The 27,054-nt window shown below is 39.5% G+C and overlaps 1 protein-coding gene across 2 annotated transcripts; it reads left to right on the forward strand.

Annotated features, from left to right (window-relative positions):
* The first annotated feature begins 6,683 nt into the window (after positions 1-6,683).
* On the forward strand, positions 6,684-26,274 carry mettl1 (methyltransferase like 1). 2 transcript variants are annotated; one of them, XM_034166823.1, is made up of 6 exons: positions 6,684-6,847; positions 6,949-7,076; positions 9,349-9,533; positions 18,357-18,428; positions 25,696-25,797; positions 26,016-26,274. In XM_034166823.1, the coding sequence occupies exons 1-6, from the start codon at positions 6,768-6,770 to the stop codon at positions 26,130-26,132; spliced, it is 684 nt and encodes a 227-aa protein (XP_034022714.1). In that variant the 5' UTR covers positions 6,684-6,767; the 3' UTR covers positions 26,133-26,274. The 2 variants fall into 2 exon arrangements, with proteins under 2 accessions (XP_034022714.1, XP_034022713.1); XM_034166822.1 differs by having other exon boundaries at positions 6,687-6,847; positions 18,315-18,428; positions 26,016-26,259.
* Positions 26,275-27,054: the final 780 nt, after the last annotated feature.

Below are 27,054 nucleotides of genomic sequence, written 5' to 3' on the forward strand. Positions count from 1 at the left end.
ATTAAGGATATTGGAGGTAATTTTGTGGACACCCAGAGGGATCCACACAATTACACTAACATTTTGATTTTCATTATTTTATTTTCTGTGGCTGTTTGGATTAACCAATTTAACAGTTCTGCCTTATAACAAAATGTTTCTGGTAAATTGCACACAAATGGGCTGAGAACAATTTTGAGCAAATCTTCTAAGAAATACAGTAGAAAAGCAAACAAACTGTGGCAGAAATATAATAGCCTCCTTGTTAGAGCTAATAAAAAGTCACTGTGATTGCTATTCCCAAAAGAAGGGAAGTCTGACCTCAGAAGTCTCCTGATTTTTCCACACTGCACCACAGAAGTGGGAAGATTGTTGCCTGTGTTCCAGTGTGCCTGTTCCAGCTTTACACCACCTGTAGTCCTGGAATTACATTCTTTGCTGTTTGATTATTTTATTTTACGTGACGCAAACTGACAGGTGAGAAGGGAACTGGTGGAGACCTGGTGGAAGTTGTGGTGGCCGGGTGGTAAACGGTAAATGGACAGCATTTCTGTCGTGCTTTTCCATAAGGTGCAGATGCTCGAAACCTTTTACAGTTACACACACATCAGTGTGCTGCCATGCAAGGTGCTCACATGGGCATCAGGACCAACTTTAGCATGAAAGACCTTGTGAGTTTCCTGTCTGACAGGGAATCAAACCAAGTATTCTCTGGTCACAAGCCTGCATCTCTAACTTCTGTTGTTTTGATGGTGAGAGGAAACACTTATTCAAACATTTGTTTTTATAATTTATCAGGCAATTCAAGCAAGCATGCATGTATCTACATGTATATGATTATCAGCACCAGTGTTATATAGTGGTGTAGCCTACGTGACATGCAGCGATACGCCGTATAAACACTAAGAAAGCCCAGAACTTCCGTATACCCACTACAAATTGCCCTGTGATATGCAGAAAATTTCAAAAATTATGATTAGGGTGAAGGTTGTGCTTAAGCTTCTGTTGGTGTTAATTTTATTGTTTCATTTAAATTTCATGTGCCAGTATGTTAATGCTTTTTAAATGATATTGTGTTACAGTTTTTGGCAATCGCTTTGACACTAGTGTCAGAACCATGATGTCATTTTTCACAACTCTAGATACAAAACTTGGGGGAGGTGATGGTCTAGTGGTTAAGGCATTGGGCTTTAGACTGGAAGATCCTTGGATCCAATCCCAGTCTGACTGGAAAATCACTAAGGGCCCTTGGGCAAGGTCTTTAATCCCCTATTGCTCCTGGTGTGTAGTGAGCACCTTGTATGGCAGCACCCTCACATCGGGGTGAATGTGAGGCATTATTTGTAAAGGGCATTGAGCGTCTGATGCAGAGGGAAAAGTGTTATATAAATGCAGTCCATTTACCATTTATTTATTTACAAAACTCAAAACGGTCACCATTTGTATCACAGGCTGTCCAACATTCAAAACATTGCATTGTGTATTCATATCTTTAAAGAAATCTTGCACTCAATCATTGGTTCAAACAACACATTTATCAGGAAATGCCATATAGGGACATTTCTTTAGAACACACACACACACACACACACACACACACACACACACACACACACACACACACACACACACACACACACACACAGTTTCACTGTTTAGTTGTTTGTACCTTTCAATATTGTAGTACAAAATATGTGATGTTTCATCCTGTGCTACATGTAATGTCACTGTAAAAGGATTAATAGAGAGAATACCACACACAGTGGGATTACTCAACAAAGGTGAAATTTCTTGATGAATGCAAACTAAATCTCAACATACGAGGGTAGGCTGAAACGTTCTAAGGCTCACCAAGAAGGAGAAATGCCATTTCAATAAAACTTGGCATGCATTAAGTTCAACTCTTCTGATGACTGTGTTATTTTCTTCCAGGTTGTGAGGTAGTTTGTGGTTCATAGCCAAGTTTGAAAGTTCGTGGTAGAGGGAAACGGCAAAAATGGACAAAATCTGGCATCACGGTGTGATTAAGTACCTGCATAAGAAGGGGTTAAAGCCCAAGGACATTCATGCGGATATGGTTGCTACATTAGGGGATGAAGCTCCCTCCATATCTACAGTGCAGAAGTGGGCAGCTGAATTTAAGATGGGCAGAGAGAGCCTTGAAGACGACCCAAGGTCTGGGCGGCCTGCAACAGCCACAACCCAGAAAAACATTGACCTTGTTCATGAAATGGTGATGGACGACAGACGATCGATGGTTAATCAGCTGGCAGATGCTGTGGGAATATCCCGTGAGAGAATTGAACACATTCTGCATGAAGAACTTGGAATGTCAAAAGTGTCAGCTCGGTGGGTGCCACGTCTTCTGACGCCTGATCAGAAACGCACCATGCTAGTCATGTCGAAGGCAAACTTGGTGCAATTTGAAGAGGATCCAGCCAATTACATGGAATGTTTTCTTACCCAGGATGAGTGTTGGGTTCACCACTTTGAACCAGAGACAAAAAACAATCAATGCAGTGGAAACACCCAAGGTCACCACCTCCAAAGAAGGCCAAGGTCTTTTCGTCTGCGGGGAAGGTCATGGTTTCAGTTTTCTGGGATGCCAAGGGCATTGTGTTCGTGGACTATCTTGAAAAGGGACAAACCATAAATGGACAGTACTATTCTAACCTACTGAGACAGTTACGCGAGGCTATCAAAAAGAAGCGACCAGGAAAGCTGATGAAAGGGGTGCTGTTCCATCAAGACAATGCCCCAGCTCACAAGTCAACAGTGGCCATGGCCACTATCCACGAGTGTGGATTCGAACTGGTAGATCACCCACCATATTCCCCTGACTTGGCACCCTCGGACTTTCATCTGTTCCCAAACCTGTAAAAAAACTTGGCTGGGAAGCACTATCGGAGCAATGATGAGGTGATGGCTGCCGTTGAGGACTATTTTGACTCTCAAGATGAAAGCTTCCATGTCAAGGGAATCGAAGCAGTCAAGCACCGCTGGAAGAAGTGTGTGGAGTTACAGGGAGACTATGTAGAAAAATAACCCTGAATTTGTTCAATTCGACAACTGCATCATAGTCAGCCTTAGAACTTTTCAGCCTACCCTCGTAGGTTGAATGAAACCAACAATTACTGTAACAAAAACATCCTGCAAAACAAACCGCCATGTTCCTTACCCAGCTACTGTACAGTAAGAAAAAACAAAACAAAACAAAAGCTAAACAAAGGATCAACAATCACTCGTCATCCCCATCAACCCTGTCTTGTGGAGTGGGCCATGGGTTCTCATCCACATAGATGTTTTCGTTTGCCAAACATCTTGGGAAGTACCTTCGCGCATGGTGAACCCAGGCCTAACACTGGTCTGCTGTAATGTCATCACAGGCATTGTTCATGGCCTGAAGAAGGGTAACTTGTTGATGCAGATGCCGATCATACACTTTCCACCTCCATGTGAAGAAACATTCCTTAGTGGGGTTAAGGAAAGGAGTGTATGGTGGCAAGTATACAGTGAGGAACTGTGGCTGGGCCTGAAACCATGCCTGCACCAGATGAGCGGGGTGGAACCTGACCTTGTCCCACACAATGACATAAATTACAACCCCAATTACAAATGAAGTTGGGATGTTGTGGGAAATGTAAATTAAAACAGAATACAATGATTTGCAAATCCTCTTCAACCTATAGTCAATTGAATACACCACAAAGACAAGATATTTAATATTTAAACTGATAGACTTTTGTTTTTGTGCAAATATTTGCTCATTTTGAAATGAATGCCTGCAACACATTTCAAAAAAGCTGGGATGGGGCAACAAAAGACTGGGAATGTTGATGAATGCTCAAAGAACACCTGTTTGGAACATTCCACAGGTGAACAGGTTAATTGGAAACAGGTGAGTGTCATAATTGGGTATAAAAGGAGCATCCCCAAAAGGCACAGCCATTCACAAGCAAAGATGGGGCAAGGATCACCACTTTGTGAACAACTGCGTGAAAAAAATAATCCATCAGTTTAAGAACAATGTTTGTCAACATTCAATTGCAAGGAATTTAGGGATTCCATCATCTACAGTCCATAATATAATCAGAAGATTCAGAGAATATGGAGAACTTTCTACATGTAAGCGGCAAGGCCGAAAACCAACATTGAATGCACGTGACCTTCGATCCCTCAGGCGGCACTGCATCAAAAACCGACACCATTGTGTAAAGGATCTTACCGTGTGGGATCAGGAACACTTCTGAAAACCACTGTCAGTTAACACAGTTTGTCGATACATCTACAAGTGCAAGTTAAAACTCTACCATGCAAAGCGAAGCCATACATCAACAACATCCAGAAATGCTGCCGCCTTCTCTGGGCCCGAGCTCATTTGAAATGGACAGACGCAAAAGTAGAAAAGTGTGCTGTGTTCTGATGAGTCCACATTTCAAATTGTTTTTGGAAATCATGGACGTCGTGTCCTCTGGACAAAAGAGGAAAAAGATCATCCAGATTGTTATCAGCGCAAAGTTCAAAAGCCGGCATCTGTGATGGTATGGGGGTGTGTTAGTGCCAATGACATGGGCAACTTACACATCTGTAATGGCACCATGAATGCTGAAAGGTACATCCAGGTGTTGGAGAAACACGTGCTGCCATCCAAGCAACGTCTTTTTCAAGGACGTCCCTGCTTATTTCAGCAAGACAATGCAAGCCACATTCTGCACGTGTTACAATAGCATGGCTTCATAGTAAAAGAGTGCAGGTACTAGATTGGCCTGCCTGCAGTCCAGACCTGTCGCCCATTGAAAATATGTGGCACCTTATGAAGCACAAAATACGACAACGGAGCCCCCGAACTGTTGAAAAATTGAAGTCGTACATCAAGCAAGAATGGGAAAGAATTCCACCTACAAAGCTTCAACAATTAGTGTCCTCAGTTCCCAAATGCTTATTGAGTGTTGTTAGAAGGAAAGGTGATATAACACAGTGGTAAACATACCACTGTCCCAACTTTTTTGAAACGTGTTGCAGGCATCCATTTGAAAATGAGCAGACTTCATTGGAATTGGGGTTGTACACCTCTACAGACTAGAGTTAGCTCATCAAGAAATGCAACAAGGAGCTCTGCATTGTATGTACCAATCAGAGATCTACACCCTACCACACCATCTTCTGATGTCGCCGCACACATACTGATGTTGGCCCTGTGTTGTCCAGGTACTTATATGGTTTCCCGCTGGCCAATTAAATTTCACCCTCTCCTCCTTGTCTTGGCCAGGTTGAAGCCTGCCTCATCCACTAAAACAAATTTGTGATGATTTTCATCTGCATCCAGGGCCATCATCCTCTATGCACAAAAAGACATGTTGGAAAGAGAATTATTGTACAGTATTGATTTCAGTACAATGATGGGGAATTTTTCACAAACAGGCATCATGAAACTGAACATACTCAATCCTCAGTTGCTGCATTTCTTTCAAAAGGCACACGGTACAACTGTTTGAGGGACACCTGGTGTCTTTTCAGCACATGTGCAATGGTCTGAAAACTTATGGCTTCCACATTCCTGAAGAGATCTTCATTGTCCAGGATGTTCTGTCTGATTTCTCTAAGCCGAATGTCATTTCTGGCCCGGACCATGTTGACCACAGCCCGCTCCTGTTCCTCAGTGAGCAGTCTGCCTCTGCCTACACTATTGGGTTGAGTCTCAATTCTGTAGGGAATATGACAGGAAGAACATGTCATCATACTGTAGAACACATTTTCATAGTCATATTACCTACTCTGTGCTGCACATTGGCATGTAGTCTACAATCATTTGACAATTACAGTAAAAGTAGCCTACATTACTGTAATGTTTACTGTTGTGCATGCTGAAGGCTTACTGGTTCTCAGTGCAGAAAGTTCTAATGATTGAGGCCACGGTTGATCTTCTAAGGTTTGGTTGTATCATTCTCGCTGCCTCAGTCATTGTCATGCCATGAATGATGACATGATCTACAACCATTACTCTAATCTCACTGGAGACTTTGTCGTTGCTGTGTTGGTCTTTGTCCTCAAACCCGTTCCCCATAACATTGGCAAAAGTGTTCGAGTTTTGAAAAAAGTGCATTTTGATCATTGGTTGTGAGTTTTTTATCTCAAGTTGTGAAATGTGACATCAAGGTTCTGAAACTAGTGCCAAAGCGATTGACCAAAACTGTAAATGGCCAAAAAAAAAAAAAAAGGTTAGGGTTGTAATGATGGGTGCAACAGTTCAAGGTTTGTGTAAGGTGGTGTTTCAAGAACAACTGGTAAGGGTGAAGGCCAAGCTTGTTTGCAGAGCAAAAGGTTCCCGTTTAAAAGCCACCCCTGCCCATTCTCCATGTAATGTGGCGTTGTATCAGGAAGGACATTCGGTGTAAAACATGTCTAATCAACATACAGCTTCACCTTGGATCTGCTGTGGTGATCCTGAGAGAAAGAGACGCTGAACGCACTGGCTTACTTACAGGATCAACAACAATGTTTATGTCTGAATAATTTCTTAGATAGTGCTCTACAACTATTTTTAGTTGACCTTACATATTTATTTTCAGAAAGACGCAATGACTAAGATCACTGACGTCAAGGCTACAGCAGAAGCATTTGTGGCCCACTTTTTCCTCATTACAAATCTGGCAACAAGCAATCACAGTCGCTCCGTGATGACGTCACAAGCTCGTTCCGAGTTCACGTGTACACAGCAAATCAGCAGCAGGCAGCTTGGCTGTGAAAGTAGCGGGTTTTGTTTTATTTTACGTTTATTTTAAGTCATCATGAGTTCCTCCATGCCGCAGAAGCGTTACTACAGACAGAGAGCTCATTCAAACCCGATGGCAGATCACACGTTCGACTAGTGAGTCTGCAGCCTGACACAACTTACTCATGTTCAGACGAAAATCGTGCGTTTTTATGCACTTGGGATCATCACTTACTTGTGTCGTCTTTGTCCCGCAGTCCCGTCTGTCCCGAGGACATGGACTGGTCTCAGCTCTATCCAGAATTTTTCTCCGGCCCCTCCTCTGAGAAAAACTGCTGTCAGGTGGAGTTTGCAGACATCGGATGTGGATATGGGGGGCTTCTAGGTAGTTATGTCACTGAATGTTAACTATAGTCTGCTTTGTGGCGTTAGATTTGTGTCAAACTGACAGTAAAATGAACACACTGAAAATAATAACAGTAAAAATGAAGGAGCTGGATTTTTGACTGTGGTTTTGACATTAAGTCATTATCATGTTTTGGACTGACAAGTCAGTTGATCACAGCTGTAATGGCAGTACAGCTCAAACAATGTCTCACTTCACTTGATTTACATGTATAACTCTTTTAGAGGCACAGTTCTGAATTGCTTGGATCGTGGATACCTTTGTCACTGACGGAACAGTCCCCCTAAAAATCGGTCCCCCCTGATGACGCGATTCACCGATTATCACCTCGTTTCTGCTTCAAACTGCACTCCAGTCATCATCTGTCTCAGTGACAGATATCTGAAGCTTTTGTACAACAATCATTTCCACATTTATTCAGCATTATTTCATCATAAAAGGCAGCGGAAGCGATCAGAGCGCTGCTGCTAGCTGATGTGTTCACTGTGTGTCGGTGATTTAAAAGCATCACGGAATTTTGGCAAGTTTCTGCTTAAAATGGTCTTGTTTCTGTTTAAAACTGACTTTAGAATGATTTAAGAGGTTTTACTTTATCATCTGATGGTTAATAATACCATTAATCCATTTGATTGCTTTGGGTGAAGAGACTCCGTCTCAGACGTGCTGCTGTGGTCCGAAATGGCGCATGTGCAGATGCAAAAGGCAGACTGATTTTTTTGGGGCGGACCGTTCAGTCTGTGACACTTTCACCAAGGCTCAACAATCCTTGAGTTTTGTATTGGGATTTGTGACGTTGTCATTAGAATTTATGGAATCCCTTTCTGAGTACATAGTGCCAAACTGCACTTCTTTGCATTAAAGAAAAATTACTTATTTACATATAGTTGACATATATATAGTTTGACATATGCCAGCATATGTCTCATACATCCTGCATACGCGGGACATAAGTTGTAGATAAGTTATATGATTGTTGACACGTTTCTTGTAAGTTACTCATAAGTCGAAGTAAGCTGACTCAACAACTGAAAGCTGCAGTCCTCATACAAATAGTTCAGACTGTTTCAGATATTAAAGCCATTCACACACACTGAGTAAATATAAACTCTTAATCTTACCTGTTAGTTTCAGTTGGATTCATCATCACAGCCTGATGAAAACGTATCCACATGAAGTGTCCTGATTTTGTAAAACGGCGTCTGAAAATACTTTAGTTCCTTGTCATGGCTGAAGAAACGTAGTGTTTTTAAAGAAGTCCCTCTGTGTTTTGTGCATTTCTCAGCCTGAACCAGAGGAAGCCGGCGCTTTGTGCCACAACAAGAAAATGAACTTCTTTTAAAAGTTGAGTCACAGCACCTCATTCATTCACATCAGCGTTTACTACAGACATTAGTCGATTCTTCAGCATTCTGCATGAAATCAAAATACGAGGTCTGTTAGAAAAGTATTGGACCTTTTTATTTTTTGCAAAAACCTGATGGATTTGAATCACGAGTGCTTGCATGAGCAAACCTTGCACCTTCATGCGCATGCTTGAACTTTTTCACGCCTGTCGATTGCATCATTTGCTGGTAAGCAGCCTTTGTGTGAGGACGTGTAGTGCGCTCGGCGGATTTTCATTGCAAGGAAAAAGACGGAATGACTGGAGCGAACGAAGGTTCAAGATTTTCTCATGCAAGCACACGTGATTCAAATCCATCAGGTTTTTGCAAAAAAATAAAAAGGTCCAATACTTTTCTAACAGACCTCGTAAATACCATGATCCACCAAGACAAAAATAAAATAAAATTCTAAAAAATATTAAATTACTCTATTTGGCCTCCATTTGTATGGAGAGATGTCGCGCGGCAGTGTGCGCATGCTTGATGACGTGCTCGTCAATATTTATGTGCACCACCTGCAAAACGAAAGGGTTCTGCCAGCAGTGGAAATGCAAACCAAGATGGCTGAATGGTCATGGTGTGACAGCTGCATAACTTATTTGATGTATCTAGCGTATTAGGCGCATTTTTCATACGTCAGCATACACTGGCTAAATCATCAAGGTGTGACAGACCCTCAGATCATTTCATTTTTGATCAAGTATGACATTTCATGCTTTTGACACAAATCTACTCCCATAATTCAATACTCTACTTCATGTTGACATGAATTCTAATATTGTAAACTCTTGTTTTCAAATTATATTGTTCACATGTCCACTTACTTTCCAGCTCTGTTTTTGTCTTGGTTAATCTTTACCTTCTCTCAGTGGAGTTATCGCCACTTTTCCCAGACAAGCTCATGTTAGGAATGGAAATCCGCGTGAAAGTGTCCGATTATGTTCAGGACCGTATCCAGTCACTGCGTGCATCTGCTCCTGGGAGCTACCAGAACATCGCTTGCATTCGTAGTAATGCTATGAAGTACCTACCCAACTTCTTTTTTAAAGGACAGGTAGGCCTTCATCTATGTATTTCCCTGCTGATTCATAGTACAATGAGCCCACCAGGTGTTTGACTGAATTTAATGACACTCGTCACTAATTTGACTAGAGCTGAACCAACTAATCGAGTTAATCGATTAAAATCGATTATTAAAATAGTTAACTAATTTAGGCATCGATTAGGTGCTAAATAACTTTGTTTTACCTCAAATGTTTCGTTTCTTCCATTTAATCAACCGAGCTTTGCTTTGAATCTTGAACCAATGAAGGAATGCTTCGAGCTGATGCTTCGTTGGTTTCATTTGTTTTATTTCACTTTATCTTAATTTTTCCCCACTAAAACCCTAAAGAGCATATGTCTGTGAGGAATATTTACCTTTTTTATGTTAAACTGTCCTGTTATGGTCTTCTGAAACAGTTGATAGATGTATTTTATGCTAACGCATGGCGATGGCGTTTTCAGTGTTAAAGTTAGCATTAAGCTGCTGGAATTTCAGCATGTTTGTGCATTTGTTTTCTGTATAATAATTAATGGCTCAGCGTTTGTTGTCGTAAAAGAGTCAAATGTATTACAAATTATAATATTTTTACATTTATTTTATTTATATATTAATAATAATAGAAACAATAATAATAGTAATAATAACTAATAATGGTACAATACAATTTTAGAGAAAGAGTCATGAGTCACATTTGTCATTGTGAAATGACCACATAGTTTACAAGTTGTACAGAGAATGTTGCACATATAATGAGTCAGGCTACAGTTTTTGATTTAGGTTTTATGGTTATCTGGTTATGCTAATTGCTCATTTGCAGCAATAAAATACCTCTTTTTTCACCATATACGTATTTTATAACATTTATATGTTTCAGTGTTGTTTTATGGCAACTCAGCACTTTGATAAAGCAATGCTATTTGAAATAATTATTTTTGTTCTTTATTATAAACTGTTTTATTCTTTATTATTTTATATTTCAACAGCCAAGGGACATTTGACAATTTGTTGATTTTCAAGTGTTTTAAGTTTTCAAATAATGTTCTGTTGTTAAATAAAGTGATGGACGGAGAGAAAAATTGTTTCCCTGGCACATTTTTAAAAAATTCCCCGCTAATCCGATTAATCGTGTCGAAACCCCATCAGATTCATCGATGATCCAAATAATCGTTTGTTGAAGCCCTAAATTTGACATCATTAAACATCCGTTTCATATTACCACATGTGCATGAATGAACAAAATTAAATCATTGTTTTCCTTTAATACTCTGCTCTTCTGTCCTTTGTAGTTACACACATTGATGGTTAAGGCATTTATCCATTGTGGTGGTGGGCACAGCTAACCAAAAAGTTAGCTTTGATAACCATTAATCAGATAACTGAAAAGTTATTTTTTATGACGATAAACTGCTAAAAAAGTTGTCTTTATTCCAGATAACCGATAACTATTAGTATTGATTTGGACGCGGCCACATCTGATTACACTGTCGGCTTCTGATAAACCAGTTTCACTTTAAGCACCGCAGGGGCTTCTAGATAAATTCAAGGATCACAAATACAAAGAACACACGAAAATGAATAAATAAAAAATTAAAACCCCAAACACTGTCGTCATCTTTCAAAAGCAGTAAAACACAGTATTAGAAGTCACAGTTTATCTCAGTATTAGATACACCGTCATTTACAAACTAAAAGCTGCTGCTTTTTTCACACGCTTTGAACCCTGCAGCTTAAACAACCAAAATACATCCATTAATGCATTGAATAGCAGAGTAAAATACACATGTAGTAAATGTAAATTCTTACCTGTTAGTTTCAATGGGATTCATCTGAATAAATCCACATAAGCGTCCTTTTTAAAAAAAAATCCAAAACAGTGTCTAAACGTGAAGAAAAGTCCCTCCCTCTGTACACACAGCTGCGCCATCAGAGCTCCTTTCCCCCACAAAGTCTTGGTGATTAAATTACAGGCACAAAGAAATTAAATAATGTTAAAATTAGTCTGTTTTGTTTTTGTGTTGAGTGGACGACTTACTGTAACGTCCAACGTGAACCTGAACTACACTACACACAATGCTCCCTGCGTCGACTGGCCAATCACGTGTTGCGCTTCATGATGACATCATCAGCAAGCGACAGGCAGCCAGTCTGCCACAAATACACAACAGACAGACTAAAATGTTTGATTTTAGGGTTTACAAACGTTTTTGACTGTTAAACTTTGCTCACTTTACCAGCAAAAAAAAAAAAAAAATGTTATCAGAACTAAATTTATTGGAAGATAATTGGTCCAATGATGGTTTTAAAACTTATCTGAAAAGCTAATCCGATAGCAAAAACATTAGCTTCGATAATTATCTGCTATCGGATTAGTTGAACTGTGCCCACCACTGATCCTTTGTATACTGGATTTCTTAGTTTAAATGTAATACATAAAATACCCAATTCTCATCAGTCTCCTCATCCTAAATTTGACTCTGTGTTAATTTATTTTGTTTATATAGTGCCAAATCACAACAAAGCTGCCTCAAGGCGCTTCACACAAGTAAGGTCTAACCTTACCAACTCCTAGAACAAGCACACAGGCGACAGTGGTAAGGAAAAAGTCCCTCTGATGATGTTGAGGAAGAAACCTCAAGCAGACCAGACTCAAAGGGGTGACCCTCTGCTTGTCACATTCATATTAGTCTGTGCTGCAACTCAAACTTAACCACCATTCTAGGGCTGAAACAATTAATCGAGTAATTCGAATAATTCGATTACAAAATGTTTGAGGCAAATTCTTTGCCTCGAAGCTTTGTTTAAAGCTGTAGTACATATGCCAGGCTGGTAGGTGGCACTGTAGCGCTCCCACCAGAAAACCAAGAAGAAGACCGTAGAGCATGCCCATAACTAATGTAAGCACTAATCAATGTAGCAGGCGATGCTACAAGTTTACAAAGCCACATGCTGAGTAAAATAAAGCCTTTTAAGAGAAAGGGTCTGTGCTGATCGTCTGAAACGGACTTATTATGCATTTAAAGTGAAGCAGTGTGTTTATATATATATATATATATATATATATATATATATATATTTTTTTTTTTTTAAAACGTGGTTTGGTCCACTGGCTGCTCTCCACCTCCGCAGATGAAGCAAAAGGAAGTGCACTTTAAATTAATCATGATTATCTATTCAAAAAAATGCCTATATTCAGATTTGATAAGAGTTTTTATCAACAGGCTGTAGAGTTATTTTATCAGTGCAGCTGTTGTGGAAATGTTGCACTCCACAGCTGTTTTTTCAAAGGCTTTGTTATTCGCCAAATATCCACAGAAAACGAGGAATTTGACTTTGGTTTGAGCTACTCTGTACAGCATGTAGAAATATACAGTAAACACTGAATAAATCACAGTAATAAAAAGTGCAAATAAAATGTGCAATAAGGAAAAAAAAAAGAATGTCCTGTCCGCAGACTGAAGATTTCACAGCACGCCTGGACTTATGGTTTGGCAAAGCTCCAAAACTTAATGTGAAAAAATAAATAATTGCCTAAATAGAGAGAGGGAACACCCTAAACTTAAAAATCTGCATGATGGCAGAGCGACATCGTGCCATTGCTCAGGGAGAACCATGCCACTACTGATATTGTTTAAAAATACAAAAGTACTTTTTATCCGATTACTCGATTAATCGATAAAATAATCGATAGAATACTCGATTCCAAAACTATTCAATAGCTGCAGCCCTACAGCATTCCTCTTGTCATACAATGAATAATCTCACAACAGTTTGTTTAATGCTGCTTTATTTTGATATTTGAATAAGATCCATTAATGTACTTTGGGTTCTGTGTTTTAATGCTGAGAGTTGACCCATCAATCAATCAACAGAACTATAATTAACTGTTTTAATAAATGATCAGTCGTTTCTGATTTACATAATAGTTTTTCTGGTTTTAAACTGGTCCTTAATAAATAAAAATATTATTTTAAGCTTTTTTTAACCAGTTGAGTCCAGATATTTTCTTTAAATGGCATTTAAATTAGGTTATAGTGAGACCCTGGGTCTGGGTGTTTTGTGGTTATAGGCCACGCTTTACGCCGCCAATCAACTATAAAGTGGCAGCTTAGTTATCCAACAGTTTAACACTTTCACACATTTCTATAGACCTAAAATCAGATAGACAGTATCTTTCATAATAATATACTGCTGTCCAAAATCAACAAAATTAGCAAGTTAAAATAATCATTAGTGAGGTTAGTTGGCTCACAGTTCATCAACTATTGAGCATTACATGGCTAAGATTAGGGTTAACAATATGAAGCAAAAGTAATAAAGTAAGTTCCTTCGGCTTCTTCCTTGCTGTTGCCACAGCAGACATTACATGGAGAGTGGGCACGGGTGGGTTTGAAACGGGAACCTTCCACACTGAAAACAAGCGCATGTAACCGCTTGGCCACCACCCCTGCATGGGCTAAAAGTAACATCACGGTATATTAAACTGTCTGGTTGGTGTCAGTATTATAGCATGGTATTTAACATTCAAATTCTTAGTACTTCAGTTTTAAAAACCATCCTTTTTTTCCTCTAAGAATTAAACACAAAACAGCTGTATAACCATACATATTTTTAAAGCATTTATTTTGAAAAAAATGATACATTTTCAACATGTTTAATATTTTTAACTTAACACCCCAAATTTTAATGGGCTGTACACTTGTTTGACTTAAAACAGCGGCAACATTATTGAATAAAAGAACATGTTCTGGCTTTGCATCACAACCAACATGAATATTTGAACACCCAAATGAACAGGATTTATTCAAAGCCAAAAATGTATATTCGGCTTCAGCCAAGTTTCACATGTAACCCTGATGTCCCAAAATTAAATGATTTATTAGCAGTAATATGGAAGACAGCAATGTCATATTAGTGATGCCCATGCTCAACTGGAATTTGATGTTTTCTTAATGTGAGTCAGCTGTATTTTTAGGATACAAAATATAGGAGTATATCTTTCAGTATTTAACTGCACATTGAAAGATACAATGATGGGATTTAGTGGACTGCTTTGTGTCCCACGTGCATTTAGAAAACTTATTTTACTGTCAGGGCTTGAAATAGGCATTAAATGTTTCAGATTTCAGATAATCATTTATAGCCAGTACAATCTGACTTCCAGTCCCAAGTCCTCGTAAATGAGGAGAGAAGAAGTGAGACGGGTGTACACCATAAATTTTGTCACATCTTAGTCACATTGGGTGCACAAACCAGTGCATTTGGAGTGCTGGTCCCAAGCTTGGATAAATGAGTAGGGTTGGGGTCAGGAAGGGCATCTCGTGTAAAGCCTAATATTCCTTTTTGTTCACTTTCTGTAAAGTAATATCAATTTTGATACATTTTTCTTCATCTTTTGATTGGAATAGAATACAATGTTCCCAATGTATTAACATGTATGGAAACAAATGCTATTATAAAAATTTTGAGCTGTACTCACTTTTTAAACACACTCCTCTGTGTGCTGGGATAGACTCCACCCCTGTGATCCTTCACAATAATTGCTTTCTTGATGTTGAACATATGGACTGATATTTTACACAATGTATGTAATAAATCTAGGATTTTTACTACAGTGTGGTTACTGAAGGATGTGTATCATACTGATTTCCCTGGCTGAGTGTAGCTATTTCAATATAAAGCATTTATTTGTTCCATTTATCTGTAATGTATAAGATTATCCAGTAAAGTCGGCATTAAATTAGACCAAAATTAAGTCCCCTGGATAAAACGTTACCACACAGTTTCTGTGACAATGAAATAAAAAATGTGGAAATTGCTGCTGTAATATTTGTGGTATATAGAACATGTATAGGTATTTTGTATAAGCATATACACACGTTTCATAACATGTCAAGTGTTAATGAACCATTTTAGCCAGTGGTAATAATTGTAATGTTTGTGCAGTTTGATTTCTGGTGTCTTGATTAGACTATGACTATGATTTACTGCAGACTATGTATAAATCATCTTGAGATATGTAATAATACATGATATAAATATGAATATGATGCTCAAACACCCACGTTGCCTTTTGGGGTGCCACAAATGGCCTATTTTCATGTTTTCAAAATATTGGCATGTTTTTCACAACTCACCATTTTGCTCCAAACAGACTGAAATATGATTTCCCTTCATAGATATGCTCTAACACATCATAAATCATGGTAAAAATAATTTTAAGACCATAGCTGGTATCTTTGAGGGGATTTTGAGCAAGCAGATATATGGACGACATGTAAAATTTTGGAATTTCTACCATTTTCAGGGCCTTGTGGAAGGCAGATACACACCAGATACTCTAAAACTCCCTTCATTTCCCAACTCTCCACTAAAACGTAGGCTAGAATGTGTAGATTCAAAGCTGGAAAGCTAATGACGGGTTAGTTATTAATGTCTACATTTGGTAGAAATCACCGTTTTCTTAAAATGTGGAAAATCCAAAAACATATTGATTGGGCTGTAGCTGCAAAACTTTTCAAGATTTGGACTTAATATTTGGCATTTCACCATTACTCTGCCATAGGAACAACATATTAAATTGGCAACTCAGGACTGAGGGGTGAGCTGGGAATTTCTTTCAGAATTGGGTGATTTGACATGGAATGACCCTAATAATGATCAATATTTTTCACAGTTTTTAACATTTTATGGACCTAACAGCTAATCAAGTAAATAAGTGACCGATTAACCCCCTACCACCCGCCTCATTTTGGCTCACAAATAAAAACTGAAATTTCCCATCGATATACAGGCTTAGAAGGGGTTAATCGATTATGAAAATGATCGTTTGTTGCAGCCCGAGAAAAAGTGTTACAACGTGCTGTCACAAAAGCGCGTACATGCAGGCACACATTACACATTTGCACTTCATGTCGCTGACTTGCACATGTGACACACTCACTCATCGCCAAATACCAGTTTGTAAGTACTCTCTGGAATACAAAGATATTAAAACTTGTAGTTTCATAATTCTAATTTGGGGAGATGGAGACGGGTGATGCTTCGCTGACATGAAAATGATTCATCTGCGGTTCTGATGCAAAGAAACGTACAAGCAAAAATGACGGATAAAGCAAACAGCAAAAGTAAATCACATTTGTCTTCACAAGTACTTGCAAACCGTTGCACCGTCAGTGATTACTACCTACTGCAATATTACAATCACATTATTTTTACACTTAGATGAATTATGCACATCAGATGACAGGACAAGTTGCCCAACACAGAGGTCTTAAAATGTGCCAACATGAGCAGCATGTTCGCCATTCTTGGCGAAAGGCGTCTTCGTTGGCTCGGCCACGTCAGCAGAATGTATCCAGGCTGCATTCCTAAAGATCTACTGTACGGTGAGCTGGCAGAGGGCACTCGTTTGGCTGGTCGACCACGCCTGCGCTTCAAGGATGTCTGCAAAAAGGATATGAAAATCTGCAGCATCAATGTCAACATGTGAGAGCAGTGTGCAGAGGACCGTGCGGCCTGGTGCCTTACTGTCAGAACAGGTGCACAGAGGGCTGAGCAGGAGAGGAACCAAGGCCTTGCTGAGCAACAAGCTAGGAGGACGGAGCGACAGCGGCAGCCTCAGCAGGCATCACAGTACACGTACAACAAATGCAGCAGAGATTGTCACTCGTGCATTGGACTGATAAGTCATTCACGCAGTTGCAGATATAAACAAAAGACAAAAATTTCCTGTATATTTGTATTGTCAAGTGTGTCAGTAGCATGACCCAAGCAGAGGGTCACCCCTCTGAGTCTGGTCTGCTTGAGGTTTGTTCCTCAAATCATCGGAGGGAGTTTTTCCCTTACCACTGTCGCCTGTGTGCTTGCTCTGGGGGTTGGTAAGGTTAGATCTTACTCGTGGCAGCTTTGTTGTGATTTGGTGCTATATAAATAAAGTAAATTAAAATTTAATTAGAAAAGTGTTAAAACAAATAAAAAAACAAAGTGGACGCTACACCGTCGTCTCCCGCACCGGGACAGATGCCAGGACACTATTTTTATTGCATGTCTGAGAAAGCTGCCTTTTTTGGTTCTGGTTGCTTTCTGCTGTGTTTGGGTCTTTAGGGTCACAGCAGCAGAGCTGGTAGATATTGGCATTGGGATCTGGTAATAGTTTTACACCTGATGCCCTTCCTGATACAACTCCAGTTTTACTTGGAGAGATGTGTGCTGTTTTTGATCTTCCTAAGCTGTCTTCCCGCCAAGTTTTAATCAGGACCTAATCTACATAGCTTCTGACATCTGATGGGACCAGGTGTGCACAGATCAGCAGAGACAGAGAAGCTCATTATTTGTTTATTTTCTGAATATGTTTTGCTTCCCAAAAATAATTCAGGCTTTATGTTTCTCCAGTTACCACTGGCGGTGAACCAGCCCCTGAGGCTGCCGAAGTCCCCGGTGGTTATCTTTGTCTCTTTACCTGACCTAACTTAACTAAATATACTGCAGTGTTTTGTTTGTTTTTTATGTATCAGCAGAGCCTTTTATACTCATCAATGGGACACATGAGGAAAATCAGGAAAAGTGTATCAATGGGGGAAATTAGAGCTTTGTAGTCTGGTGATTTAATGTCTAACCACAGACATCATGGGAGCCGTGTTTCAGTGCTGATGTTAGTCATCGAGAATTATATATTCAACATAGAGATTTTGTGTGGATAAATAGCAGTGATATAAAAGAACTCAATTTTAATTGTAAAATGAAACCCTGTGCTGCCATTTCTGACACTTCTTTTCTCAATTTGTCCTGCAGCTCAGTAAGCTGTTTTTTCTCTTCCCTGATCCTCACTTTAAGAAGACCAAGCACAAGTGGAGGATCATTAGCCCCACTTTGTTGGCAGAGTATGCCTACACACTGAGAGTTGGGGTAGGTACATCATTAAGCCTGGGTTCTGTCAGTCACATCTTGCATCTGAAGAGCAATTTTAGTCTGAATTTTTAAAGAGTTAAATCAGCAAAATGGATTGTTTCCCTCTTAAGTGGAATAAAATTTTCCCAGGTAGGTCATGAATGTTGGCTTGGAGGAGGGTGATGTAAGTGGTCTGGTATCTCACACAAATTATTTCTCTGACTTAAAACTTTTGCATGACATAAGGTTGGCTTTTAGGTAGCCAGATCCTGGTCTGAAACCAACTTCCACAATTTTATAAATGATTATTTTCCCTGTAACAGGAGGGGAGTATAGAAATACATTTTATATATTGGTGCTTTGTATGTCACGTGACATAGATTATTCATCCCATTTGTGTTGCATTGCATTTGTAGTGTAATTTGGCTCCATTTAGAGTGCAAATTTGGTTCCATTCATTTGGTACCATTGCACTTTGTGTGCACACACGCACCTACACACGCGCGCGCGCACAAAACAAATCCACTGCACTGTAAGCTGTCTGGAGGCTGTTAGCAGGAAGTTAGAATGAAAAGCTGGACTAATTTCTCTGATTTTTTTTTGCTGCACTGAGGAAATACACAGTCCTTTTTTGGGTAGTACACACATCCCTTTTGTGTGAGCGCGCATGCGCACGCGGGACGACAACATAAGCAAGACTACAATTTGATTGAGCTAACTGACGGTGCTAGTTCTTCCAACACACACACACACAAAAATCCACTTCGCTGTAAGCCGTCTGGATGCATGAAGAGCTGTTCAGATGAAAAGCTGACATGATTTTTCGCTGGACTGAGGAACTACACAAAGTTTTTTTGGGGGGGGGGGTACAAAGTCATTTGCACAGCATCACCAGTTCATGTTGGATTTACCAGCAGTGGAACACCAAAATGTAAGTCCCTTTTCTGTTGTTTTTAAATCAATAAAAAATCAAATCTGGACGGCTTTGCTTGAGCTGCTGCCCCTGAGACCCCAACGCCAGATAAAGCGGAAGAAAATGGATGGATGGGTGCATCCCAAATGAGAGTGTCTTGGAAGAGCTCCAGTTGATTGGGTTCCAGCAAGACCTAAGGACACCCCCCCCCCACCACCACTACCACCACTTTACTGAACAGAATACTGATTGTTGTAATTTAATATCATCTGGCAGCAGTAGTGTTTTTTTTTTTGTTTGTTTGGTTTTTTTTTTGGGGGGGGGGGGGGGGGGTCAGTATCAGCTGGTTCTTTTTTTTATGTCCCTGTTCAAACCATTTGCCCACTAAAAAAAAAAAAGAAACAGTATTTGGTCTGCAGAAATTACAAGCCATTTTGAATTCAGAATTGCCAGTATTCTCTTTAACCAAATCCTGCTGGAGGCATAATTAGGTCAGCAACTCAGCTGTTTGCTTTTATTTCCAAATATTCCATGGCAGGCAGAGTTGTGCAACTTGTTGGGGATCCCACGAATTTCTCAGGTTGTCGCCCAGAGCAGTCTAGTCAGCTGAAATGAATGCTTCCTGAAAATCATCATAGACTGCAAAGAAGCACTGCAATTGTTAAGACAGCAACACAGTTTTAATTTGTTTTTTGACTGAACTGGCCCATTTTATGACTTGACTGTGTAGGACCATCTTTTTTCCCCCCATTTGAAAAAAATTCCATCCAACTTCAAGTGTACCAGTTTTTATCCCCTGCTGGCCAAAGGCACAAAGGGGGATTATGTTGTTGCATTTCCCGTCCGCCTGTGTGTGTCTGTCTCTGTCCTTCCCAAAAAGGTATAAGCATTCTGAAGTCAACTCCTGCCACATTTTTAGGAGGAATTTCACGCGACGTAGTACAAGTCCTTGTTATAGGTTGGTAATGTGCATATTTTCATATTGTTCCAGTTGGGCCCATTTTACCAGAGTTATGGCCCTTGATTTACAAATCTAGACTTCGTCAGTTTCATGAGTGGGTGCCTGTATTCTGAAATCTCCTCCTCTCACATTTTTAGGAAGAATTTCATGTAACTTGGTACAAGTCCTTGTTATAGGTTGACAGTACACATATTGTAATGTTGTACAAGATTGATACATTAATCTGTCTGTCTGTCCCTCCGTCCCCCCAAAAATGGTATAAACATTCTGAAATCAACTCCTCTCACACTTTTAGGAAGAATTTTGTGAAACTCGATACAAGTCCCTGTTATAGGTTGGTAATATGAATATTATCATAGCGTTCCAGTTGGGCTCATTTTACCAGAGTTATAGCCCTTGATTAACAAATATAGACACTGTCGGTTTCATGAGTTGGTGCCTGCATTCTGAAATCAACTCCTTTTACATTTTTGGGGGGAACTTTGTTAAACTTGGTATAAGTCCTTGTTATAGGTTGGTAATATGCATATTATCATAGCGTTCCAGTTGGGCTCATTTTACCAGGGTTATGGCCCTTGATTAACAAACCTAGACAATCCCAGCTTCATGTATTGGTCCCTGCATTCTGAAATCAACTCCATTCACATTTTTTGGGGGAATTTTGGGAAACTTGGTACAGGTCCTTGAAACGCTGTCAGAATGTAGCAAGCACTTGTACCAAAGCAGCATTTGCTAACGAGGGATATCGTGCTCTCAAAGCACTCTTGTTCGTTCGTTCATTCATTCATTCATTCAGCTTGGTCTGCTGCCACCACAACCCCAGTTTTTGAATTTTGATTAATGTTTTGACCAAGTTGGCTCAGATATGATTTGCTGTGACTAGCAATTTTGAGCAAACTTTGGTCTGAGTTCAGTGGGGAGTAGGAAATTAAATCCCATGGTGCAAATCATCAGGGGATTCTCTGCAAATGAGTGTGTCTTGTTTGCTGTTGGATGTATTGAGGCGTGTTATGTTTTGTTGTTGCTATGTCTTACAGTACTTGAAGATTATACCGATGCAGTCTGTCACTATGGCTCAGACCTTAATGTGGATTCTATAATCTTTTTCAAACAAATTATAATTACAAAATGTGGAAAAAGTAAAGTGCTGTGAATACTTTCTGGATGCACTGCATATTTCCCAGCTGGCTTGGGAATGCCTTAGGATCCCTTGGGAAGAGGATAGGGATGCGTGGGAGGAGCTGCTTGCTCTGCTGCCACAGTGACTCCGATAAGCGGCTAAAAATGAATAAATGAATGAATGTCTGTGCTACAGTTTTTACAGTATTTTTAAATAACTTTGTTATTGACAGAGAGGGTTATTATATGTTTTCCTCTCTCCAGTGATATGCCCAATGAATGATAGTGAAATTTTTTTACACAAGGTGAGGGTGTTATCATGCCTTTTAAGATGGGTTTGAATCTAGACCTGGATTCTAGATTCTTCTTGTTCTTGTTTCTTCTAAGCCAGTGTCAAGCTGAAATATGTCTTTGGGGCAGGGGTTATGTCAGGGTGTTTCCCCTCAATAATGTCTACCAGTTTGCACAAAATAGTTTGGAAATGCTCTGTTGGTATTTTATTTATGGTTGTGGAGATTGATGACATGTTGAGGCAGCAAACTGATGCAGGACTGAAGGGCTGCAGTCTCTGAATGCTCTTGTTTTGATATTGACAGAAATACCACTCAGATTTTTGCAGAAGTAAAAGGTTTTTTTTAAGTTGATAGGATCCATTTGTTGGCTTTCTATTTGTTTGAGATGGTGCTCAGACCCTGTAATTGTTTAACAAATTTTTGCCAAAATTTACCACACTTCTTTCAGCTGATTGCAATTTGTAGAAATCTAGGAATTCCTTGAAAACAAACTGACCCAACAGTCTGTGCTGCTGCTTGTTGACACCTATCCCCCTGCCCAACACACACAAACACACACACAAAAGGAGCAATGGGACACTTTAATGTAATGGAAGTTGTGTGAACAATGCATATTTGTGTTTGTATCTAGGGGTGGCCTGTGTTGTACAGGAGAGTAAATTCATTGTTAATGGGTGTAAACTGAACGTGAGAGGCGTGCAATTACACAAAGAGAATTTTGAAATGTTCAAAAAATCTTTCACGCATGTCATGCAACAAACGTGAAGTGGTAGTGAATGTTGCGCAGTCTACTCACCAATACTACGTGCAGCTTGTCAAGTTGAGTAAAAAAGAAGTGAACAGTGTGAGTGATTGCGTCAGCGCATCGCATCAGAGTGCAGCTCATCTGAATGATTTATAACGAGATGACAAACATACTTTTACAGCTGCAGACAAGAAGTAAAAATACCATGCAACTGTTTTACCAAGCCATGATGATGTAAATATGACAAATAATTACCTTTTTTAGATGGTTCCAAATGCTTTCTCCACCTCATTCCAGCGCACACGTGAGGAAAGCAGCAGCTGGAGCGCTACTCTGTGATTCCAGAAGTAATTAAAGATGTTTTCAACAACTAACTCCGACAGAAAAGGATTAATCCGCTACAATATAATTATTTAATATATGCAGTGTCCAGCGCATAACGCGTGGAAGCCAGTGGAATAAAGCACGGCGTCCAGCTGGGAACACAGCGGGTTGGATTGTCACAACAATGTGCGTGCAAGCGCACGGATCAAAGTCATGCAGGTATCAGGGCACCTTTACACAGACACTGCTGTTACAGTATAAGTGGGCGGGAGACTGTCAAGAACATTCACAGCATCAAATGCACACCATCACTAGTTCAGTCATTCATTTTCTGCTGCTTATTTTAGACTGGGTCATGGTGGCAGTAGACCAAGCACCTCACCTCATGCTTCCTGATCCTCAGGCACGTCCTCTTAACTCTTCCTGGGGGATCCGGAGACGTTCCTAAGCCAGCTGGGAAATATAATGAATAGTGTTGAATTAAAACAAACAGTAACCTGTTCAGACAGTTCTTGCTCCTCCTGGATTCTCTGTATCCTGTGTCAACATGCTGTGCTGTGGAAACCTGTGCTGTTGCTAAGTTTTCTAAGAACTTGTGTTCTTGCCATTATATCTGTACAGGCTCCAAAGTAAACCATAGTGACACAGGTGACTAACCTCAGTGTTCTCACTCACTCACTCATCTTCAACCGCTTATCTGGGATCGGGTCACGGGGCCTCTGTGTTCTCTGTAGGTTATTTATACATCGTCTGCAAGAATCATTGATTGTTAAAGGTTGTGAAACCGTTTAAATCAGACTGAAATATCTGACCATTTAAATCAAAGTCTTAATGTTATTCTTGCAGTTTTACTCAAGGCCATCAAATATGGCCATCGGGTAATGCGAAAGCTTTGTGTCTGTCTGTCTGTCTGTCTGTGTTCAGAATAAGTCCAGTCCTATTACTGCCAAAGTCTTTACATTCACAGGGAACATCCTTGGGACACAGACCTTGGACAAGTTCAAAGATTGCTAACCTTGACCTATTTTAAGAGGTATTTTAATGCTCTGGGGTGTATATGATGGCTAAGACCAAGCTTTGCTAAAGTATAAATAACCTTTTAATGATATGAGCTAGACACTTACTTTTTTTTGCTGAAAAGTTAAATCCGCGGACTTTCGAGCCAGCCATCGGCCATCTTTGTACTCCTCATAGAAGCTGTGTGATGACGTGCACAATGTGAGTGTCCAATCGGAATTGGTTCACCGTCACATGGTTTTCCAAAATCCAATCGTAGGGCAGATTTACCTCGTGAAAAGCCAAAGATCGTTTTCAGGAGTGATATGTTACTAGTTGGCCCATTTGAATAGCCATCTGGGTGCTTCAATGAGTACATACTATTCCAATGTTTCCTGCGCCATTATGCACAGCGAAAGTGAAAGCAGGAGCAGACTGAGAGCCTCTGATGACAATCTCACGTGCTCAAACAAAGAGTGTGTAACTATCAGGATTGCTCCACTAGTTTGCATGTGAATGTTACTGGATAACTCTTGCTTTCTCAGCGTAAAGCACTGTTTACCATATCAGTGGACAACAAAACGCATAGACCATTTTGTATATATTGTTCAAAATGTGCATTTGTGTTTATTGTTTGAACCTTTTTCTCAAATTACCTTTATAAAGTGTCAAAACAGTTGTTTATTATAGTTTGCTGTGTGTTTTGAATAAATGTGTGTGGAAAATTATTTTTCGCTTTATTTTTTCCTTGCCTATTTTTGATTGTAAACCTTTATTACACTTATAAAACACAACAAAAACATATATTCTGAAAGCACAGGTTGTCCTGGAAAAAAGAGACATAAAACTTGATTGTGGGATGCAGGGAGAGCTGTTAACAGCAATAATAAAACATTTATGCCAGGCGAGTGAACTGTCCAAAAAATGCCCTCGGACCCCAGAGGGTTAAGAAGTTAAAACGTCAGATTCTGTTTCAGTCTGTTTCATTTTTTTGTTGTTGTTGTTTTGTTTTTGTTTTTTTGTTTGTTTGTTTTTGTTTTTTTTTTTCATTTTTTGAGTGGCGGGGGTGACAGCCAATCAGAGTAGATGTCACTGGCAGGTCTGTTTAGAATTGTTTAATTTATGTGTTTATATAACATGTTTCTCATATATTATGTAAAACCTAGCGAGAAATAATGAATGAATTTATTTATTTATTTATTTATTTATTCAGCACACACACAGTCCAAAACAACAACAAAAAACTTACATTGAAGAAAGAAAATGGATTAACAATGCATCCATGTGCCTGAAAGGGTATAGGCAGAAGCAAACACTTATAAAATTCAAAACGCTGTTTTAACACCTCTGAAGTGATTTAGAAGACATTTCGCTGCCATTAGCGTGATGACGACATAGGCTGGTTTAGCTAGCTGCACAACTCAGTTTCATTTATGTATTTATATAACCTCTTTTCCATTAATTATGTAAAAGCTAGCAAGAAATGAACATTTCTAAAACTGAAAACACTGTTTGAAATAACACTTCTGGAGCAAAATCGCGGACGTTAGCATGCACGCTAACTTTTGCTAAATCAAAGTTAACTTCCTATTGAGTAAAATTTGTCTCATTAATACCTGCAAATGCACAAAGGGTGATCGACAAATATTCCTAGATTTGCACAACTTACGCTCTGGTTAAAAGCTCATGTACACGCACACGCAAAACCTCCTGCAGACACCATTTAAACTTTTTTTGATTGATTGATAGAGGGGCTTTGTTTAACGTATACAAATTATATGTAAGACAATAGGATCTTGATATTTAATTTAAAAACTGTAAATTATAAAGAACAACAGCCGAGGGTATTTTAGCATTGAGTTATATTTTTATGCTGTTGATGAAGGACTCTGTGTTTTCCCATCACTTATGTTTTGTTAACATGTGTTCTTTAGGGCTTGGTGTACACCATCACAGATGTGGAGGAGGTGCACATCTGGATGGTGAAGCACTTCACCGAGCACCCACTATTTAAACGTGTTCCTGATGAAGAACTGGTACGTGGACGTTTTCATTCCACACCTGGTATTTAAAAGTAATCTAATACATAATGACTGAACAACAGTGGGATGATGGATAAAACTTATGACCCAGTAACGGTCAGCTTTCTACACAAGCATCTACACTATATTTAGAATAGTTGTAATCAACATTTTAATTGAAACTTCACATTCACATATTTGTCTTTCTTTTTCTTTTCTTTCTTTGTGATCAGGATAATGATGTCATCATAAGTCGTTTGGGCTCGTGTACAGAGGAAGGAAAGAAGGTTCTGAGAAACGGAGGAAAGAATTTTCTTGCAGTTTTCCAGAGAATTGAGGATACAAGCTAAAACTAAACCTTTTGGCATTTAATGTAGAGAAATAATAGTTTACATATACACATACTACTTTTATACCCAATCAAGAACATCCTCAGTTCCTAAACGCTTAGAGTGTTGTTAGAAGGAAAGGTGATGTAACACAATGGTAAACATACCACTGTCCCAGCTTTTTTGAAACGTGTTGCAGGCATCCATTTCAAAATGAGCAAATATTTGCACAAAAACAATAAAGTTTATCAGGTTGAACATTAAATATCTTGTCTTTGTGGTGTATTCAATTGAATATTGGTTGAAGGGGATTTGCAAATCATTGTATTTTGTTTTTATGCCCCGTGTGACACTTGCGCTGCGAGGCGGGGCATATAGTCTGTTCATCTGTCCGTCTGTCCGGCCACAATTCGTTCGCCGCAACGTAGCTCGGCACCTATTGCTCACAAAAACTTCATATTTGGTGGGTACATGCCTTGGAGGAGTACTTCGCATGGGTTCGAAGGCCGGTGACCTTGACCTACTTTTCAAGGTCACCAATGGTCACAACTGTCAAATCCTTTGCCACAACATTGCTCGGCACCCAATGCTCACAGAAACTTCATATTTGTTAGGTACATGCTTTGGAGGAGTACTTCGCATGGGTTTGAAGGCTGGTGACCTTGACCTACTTTTCAAGGTCACCAATGGTCACAACTGTCAAATCCTTTGCCACAACATTGCTCGGCACCCAATGCTCACAGAAACTTCATATTTGTTAGGTACATGCTTTGGAGGAGTACTTCGCATGGGTTTGAAGGCTGGTGACCTTGACCTACTTTCCATGGTCACCAGTGGTCACAACTGCCAAATCCTATATAAACTTCATATTTGATGGGTACATGTCTTGGAGAAGTACTTTGCATGGGTTCGAAGGTCGGTGGCCTTGACCTACTTTAAAAAA

This window comes from Thalassophryne amazonica, chromosome 3, assembly GCF_902500255.1.
Source record: "Thalassophryne amazonica chromosome 3, fThaAma1.1, whole genome shotgun sequence".
In the NCBI taxonomy this organism is placed as follows: Eukaryota; Metazoa; Chordata; class Actinopteri; order Batrachoidiformes; family Batrachoididae; genus Thalassophryne; species Thalassophryne amazonica.